Below are 6,689 nucleotides of genomic sequence, written 5' to 3'. Positions count from 1 at the left end.
AGTATTGTGATAGTGGCTTCAATCGAGATGAAATGTTAAGGAATCAGAACCTGTGCAGGTAGAAATATAGGAGAGACAAAGATGGAAATTAAAGATAGAGAAACAGAATGCAAATAAGAGTTAGCAGCAAATGAGGTTCTACTACAAAAATGAATGTATAAAAATATCAAAAGGACAACTTTTAAGACACATATCCAAGTTTATACAGCATTCGCAGTAATGTCGATGAAATAATGTGCAAATAGTTGTAAACAGGTACAACATTTTTGTGATTACGGAGACATGTTTACAGGGTCACCAATGCTGAATGAGAATATTCAATCTTCAGCAAGGACAGCCAAAACAGAAAAGGAGGTATGATGACATTGTTTGTGAAAGACAATGTCAATGGAATAGCGAGAAAGAATATTGGTGCAGGAAATCGAGGTGTAGAATCAGTCTGGTTGGAGCTAAGAATCATCAAAGGGTGGAAAATAGAGTAGGAATTGGCTGTTGAACTCCAAAGATTAATGGTAAGGTAGGACACAATATTAAACAGGAAATTAGAGATGCATGCACTAAGGTCCTACAGTAATCACAAATGATTTTAATCTACATACAGATTGGATAAACCACATTAGAAATAATAATGTGGCAGATGAATCCTGGATTGTGTATAAGGTATTTTACTTTAGACCAGAACATTCAGGAACAAAATACAGTACAGGCTATCCTAGATTTAGTTTTGTGCAATGAAAAGGGGTCAATTAATAATCTAGTTATGAGAGTTCCTTCAGGAAAAAGTAATGAAAGCATGATTAGAGTAGAAAATGTATTAGTACAATCTGAAACTAGAATCTTGAATCTAACAAAATTAAATAGGTGTGTTGGCTTGGATACATTTGGTAGCTTCATTAAAATGCTAGTCAGTGAATAGGCAATGTTTAATATTTAAGGAAAACTGTTTGCATTTAAAGTTATACATACATTTTGGGCAGTAAATCACAATGGGAAAAGTGGCCACTCATGGTTAACAGAAGAAATTAAGTAAACTATTAAATCCAACGATCATAAGAACAAAAGAAATACACGCAGGAGTCGGTCACTCGGCCCCTCAAGCCTGCCATAACATTCAACAAGATCATAGTTGATTTGCTCCATTTCTCTTTCCCGCTAGCTCATTATAGACCTCAACTCCATATTTCAGGAATCTCTTCTCTTTAAATATTTTCAGTGATCTCTCTAAATTCCAGAAGTCACAACCCTATGGGAGAAGAAATTACTTCACATCTCAGATTTTAAATGAAGGTCTAGCTCCTCAAAAGCTAAATTCTGGATCCTGATATCTGACTTGCATGCAGTGGGCGGCATGGTGGTGTGGGCGGCATGGTGGCACAGTGGTTAGCACTGCTGCCTCACAGCGCCTGAGACCCGGGTTCAATTCCCGCCTCAGGCGACTGACTGTGTGGAGTTTGCGCGTTCTCCCCGTGTCTGCGTGGGTTTCCTCCGGGTGCTCCGGTTTCCTCCAAAGATGTGCAGGGTCAGGTGAATTGGCCATGCTAAATTGCCCATAGTGTTAGGTAAGGGGTAAATGTAGGGGTATGGGTTTCGCTTCGGCGGGTCGGTGTGGACTTGTTGGGCCGAAGGGCCTGTTTCCACACTGTAATGTAATCTAATGTAATCTAATGTAATCAGTCACACCTCTTGTCCCTGACCATGATCCTAATTTGATGTTAGGTACCAATACGCACAATATAAGATCTGACAGTATTTGGGGTGATGTATTAGCATTGACTGAAAAAAAATCAGTTAATATACAAACTGAGTGCAGGTATTATTAACTGGTCATTTTCAAGTTGGAAAGATGTAACAAGTAAAGGGCCAGGGCATAATCCTAATTCATCATCTATATTATTGACTTGGAGGAGAAAGAGGCAGTGTGTAATGCATCCAATTTGTTGACAATACAAAAATAGATGAGAGGGCATGTTACCATCATAGAATCTCTTCAGTGTGGAAACAGGCCATTTGGCCCAACAAGTCCACACCTATCCGCTGAAGAGTAACCCATCTAGACCCATTCCCCTCCCCTATTGCTTTACATTTACCCCGATTAATGAACCTAATCTACACAATCCTGAACACTATGGGCAACTTAACGTGGCCAATTCACCTAACCTGCATATATTTGGATTGTGGGAAGAAACCGGAGCATCCGGAGGAAACCCACGCAGACACGGGGAGAATGTGCAAACTCCACACAGTCAGCTAAGGCTGGAATCAAACCCAGGTCCCTGGCACTGTTTGGCAGCAGTACTAACCACTGAGCCACCATGCCGTTATGATGAAGACACAAAGATATGGATAGGTTGTGTGAATTGGCAAAAGCTTGACAGATAGATTTAATCTGTAGGAATGGGAGGCCATGCACTGTGGTAGGAAAATTCAAAGGCATACTATTAATTAAATGGCTAACAGACTTTAAAAATGCAATACAGAGGGATATGGGTATTTTTGTAGATTAAACAAAATGTTAGCATCCAGGTGATTCATATAATTAAGAAGGCAAATGGAATTTTGCCATTTGTTGCTTGGGGTTTGGAGTTTAAAAATAGGGAAATTGTGATACAATTGCACAGAGTGCTGGATGCACGAGGAGAACGATTTAAAATTTTGGTTTTCATATTTAAGAAAGGACGTACATATTGGAGGAAGTTCAAAACAGATGCACTAGGCTGATTCCTGAGATTTTTGAAAAGCCCAGTTTTTCAGAATCATATTGCTATGCCTGTAACTGCACATAGCTTCATCTGACCTCCTACAAAAAGGAATTCTACCAGAGTAGCCAACTTAGAGGACCCTGTCGGGACATTGGCCTATTAAAACTTATTCACTGAATTAATGCATTTTTAAAAGACGTTCATAGCTTTCTTTTTCTGTTTCCTGCATGCTTATGTGTATTTGTGTTTTGCAAAAATTTTATTGCTTCAATAAACTATCTTTACAAGAACATTTTCTTATTCAGTATGTGGATGAACCTACTAAAGATGGAGCGAAACCTGACTTGGCAATATGGCAGGACAAGTGACTAAGGTGTCAGTGGGGGAGCACTTTGGGGCTATTCACAGGGAAAGGGTGGTTGGAAAGTGGGAGGGCTTCAAAAATAGTCCAGATGCAGTATTTTTCTATTAGTGTTAAGGGCAAGGCTGGTAGTGTGGGGAATGCTGGATGAGTAGAGAATGTGAGGCTCTGGTTAAGAAAATGAGGCACATGACAGGTATAAACAGCTGGGATTGAGTGAATCCTTCAAGGAGTCTCAGGGCAGTAGGAACATTCTCATGAGGAAAATCAGGAAGGCAAAAAGGGGACATGAGATAGCTTTGACAAATAGGGTTAAGGACAATGCAAAGAGATTCTATAAATACATTAACGGCAAAAGAGTAACTATGGATGAATAGGGCCCCTTAAAGGCTGTTTATGTCTGAAAAACAGGAGATGGATGAAATACTAAATGAGCATTTCACATTAGTATTACTTTAGAGAAGGATATGAAAGCTGGTAAACTTGGAGAAATAAACAGAAATACCTTGAAAAGTGTTCATTTACAGGGGTACAGGTGCTGGACATCTTAAGGTGGATGAATTACTGCGACCTGATCAGGTGTCTTCCAGAACTTTGAGAGTCTAGGGAGGTGATTGCTGGGCCTCTTGGCGAGATATTTGTATCATCAATAGCCATGGTTGAGGTGCTGGAAGACTGGAGGGTGGTTAATGTGGTGCTATTATTAAAGGAAGGTGGTAAGCAAAAGCCAGGGAACAATAGACTGGTGAGCCTGAAGTTGTTGGAGGGGATTCTGAGCGACATGTATTTGGAAAGGCAAGGACTGATTAGGTATAGTTAACATGGCTTTGTGAGTAGGAAATTATGTCTTACTAACTTGAGTTTTTTGAAGAAACGACAAAGATGATTGATGAAGGCAGAGCAGTGGATTGTTGTTTGCATGGCCTTCAGCAAGGCGTTCAACGAGGTTCCACATGGTAGACTGGTCAGCAAGGTTAGATCACATGGAATCCAGGGAGAACCAATCATTTGGATATACAGGGTGGTGGTAAGAGAGATTTTACTTTGAAAACAGCAATATGGCTCACCTTTATCCACAAGAGAAAATTAGAAATGGTACAAAACAACTTTTTTTCATTTTAGAAGTTGCAGGAAAAATCACAAAGTACCATCTGTTGCAATGTTGAATAAACAAACTTTATTTTGAGTGACATATGTAGTGATATCAGGTGTGATCAGGATTTAAGATATAGTCTGTATACCCAGAAGGTAATGCACATTACAGGTTAAAATGTAATGTCAATCAATGACAGAACTAAATAAGATGAGACAGTTTATGGTGAAGTGGTGCAGCCTGCCTATTGGCCACAAATCACAACATTTGGGGAGGGGGGGGGGGGGGGAATGTTTGATGGGGGCTTGTTTTTGAATCTGTAGCAACTTAGGCTGATGCTCATTGATTTATTATGGAAGATCCATTTTTGAAGAAAGGAGGGTATGAGGTAGAAAACTGGTCATGGCTTTATATTGTTTTAATGCATTAAAATTATCACCCTACTTGTACAATTTGTTTGGGCACAGCAATTCACACTATAGAAGAAAAATAAATCTCCCTATCATTTTTGCAAGACTATGGCAGTATTTCAAAATGAACCAAGGTTGTAGGCAAACAGCCAAAATTCAAGGCAAACAGCCAAAATTCAGAACCACACCTGTAAGGCTCTGTTTTCTGAGAGGGTGGTATCTGAGAGAGTAGTCCGTTTTAAAAAAACACTCTAAAATGCACACACATTCCCATCACAATTCTCTCATACCAGAGTGAAAGAAAAGACCCCCCTCCCTAAATGCTGCTGTTTATTTTTATATATAATGGTGCACTTTTCAGAGTTCAACATTTTATACTTCGTTATTTTACATTTGCATAGTAAAAGAAGCAAAGAGGGAGACACAATAGTTAAAATTACGAGTTGTTGAGTCTCCAGAGATAAACTCCTTCACTGAGACAGTTTAGTGGAATTGATAATTCTTTGAAGGTCCCAATGAATTTTCTTATGATTCTCAGCTGCTGTTGGTCATTATAGGAAGCAGTTGTCTCAATGTTTGTGACTTTTGCATGGAACATATTATTACATCATGACCTGTTGGACGTAAAATAAAACATTTGATTATTTTAACTCCTGATCAGACACAAGAACCAAACATGGAGATACATTCGGGATTAAAGACACCTTAAACAGGAACTTCTTAAAGTATCTGACATGTTTTGTTTAGAATCATAGAATCCCTATACAGAATGCCTCCACTGTGGTAGCAGGCCCTTCAGCCCAACAACTCCACACCAACCTTTCGAAGAGTATCCCACTCAGACCCATTCCCCTACCCTATTATCCTATATTTACCCCTGACTAATGCACCTAACCTACAAATCCCTGAACACTATGGGCAATTTAGCAAGGCCAATTCACCTAACCTGTACATCTTTGAATTGTGGGAGGAAACCAGAGCACCCCGAGGAAACCCACACAGACACAGGGAGAATGTACATAATCCACAGTCTGGGGACTCGTTGTTGGGATTTGAACTGGTTTAGACAGATTTGAATAGATTTGGGATACGAACATTTCAAATCCGGGTCCCTGGCAATGTAAGGCAGCAATGCTAACCACTGAGCCACTGTGCTGCCCCTTAGATGGAAGGGATCCAGCATATGCAGCTTTTCTGAACAACAATGACAATTACTCCAGGTTAGCAAACTATGAAAAAAATTGTGCAGTATGGTCATTTTAGTGTTGGAGTAGTAAAGCAGAGATTATGAATTCAAATTCCATCAGGGCAAGTAATGAAGTTTGACAAGGTTTAGAAACTCAGGAGATCAAAAACATTCATCTAAATAAGGAGACATTACGACATTGTTCACACGATAAAGAATATTAGTGTTTCAGATTGCCACCCACTCCCTCCATGCTCAATTTCTCTAATATTGTGGTTCACAATCTGGAAAGGTAGGAGGAGGGAGGGAGGGAGGAATAACAAGAGAGAAAATGATAAATAAAAATGGTTCATTCCTGGCCTTGGATGATGCCATGCAATAACTATTTGCTGACATGGGCTGAATTTGCTCCTTCCGACTGTGACAGAACCCTACTTCAATGGCCTCGATGAAATTAGACAAGCAACAAAATCTTTCCTTTTTTTTTGTTCATGGAACATGAATGTTCCTAGCTGGGCTAGTATGTGTTGCTATCCCTAATTGCCCTGGACAAAGTGGTTGGTGGCAAACTGCCTTCTGAAACCACTGCAGTCCTTGGGCTGTTGGGACATCAACATTGCTGTTAGAAAGGCTATCCAGAATTTCACCTCGTAAAAATGAAGGAATATCAGTACAATTCCAAGTCAGGTTGAAGGACAACTTTGTGATGGTGGTGTTTCCAACTCTCTGGACAGTAGAGGTTGCAGGCTTGAGAGCTGCTGATGGAGAAGCCTTGGTGAAGTTTTGCAGTTCATTTTCTGGATAGTCACATTGTTACTACTAAGCATCAGTGTTGGAGCAAGTGAATGCTGGAAGTGCCAGGTTCAGTGCAAACTAATTTGGCTGCTTTGCCATGGATGATGACAAGTTTCTTGAATAATATTAAAGCAGGCCAGTGGGG

General features: G+C 39.9%; 1 protein-coding gene across 1 annotated transcript in view; it reads right to left on the bottom strand.

Annotated features, from left to right (window-relative positions):
- Nucleotides 1-904: 904 nt before the first annotated feature.
- The window catches only part of utrn (utrophin), a 686,012-nt gene continuing 680,227 nt past the window's right edge, over nt 905-6,689 (bottom strand). Inside the window, exon 73 of the mRNA XM_087991761.1 lies at nt 905-5,177. Coding sequence (XP_087847887.1) covers nt 5,098-5,177 — 80 coding nt within the window. The 3' untranslated portion in view covers nt 905-5,097. The remainder of the gene's footprint in view (nt 5,178-6,689) is intronic.

The sequence above is a fragment of the Chiloscyllium plagiosum genome, unplaced genomic scaffold (assembly GCF_037043375.1).
Source record: "Chiloscyllium plagiosum isolate Xiang-an unplaced genomic scaffold, Cpla_swu_hap1 HiC_scaffold_10, whole genome shotgun sequence".
NCBI lineage: Eukaryota > Metazoa > Chordata > Chondrichthyes > Orectolobiformes > Hemiscylliidae > Chiloscyllium > Chiloscyllium plagiosum.
This window is presented reverse-complemented; position numbering and strand designations above follow the sequence as displayed.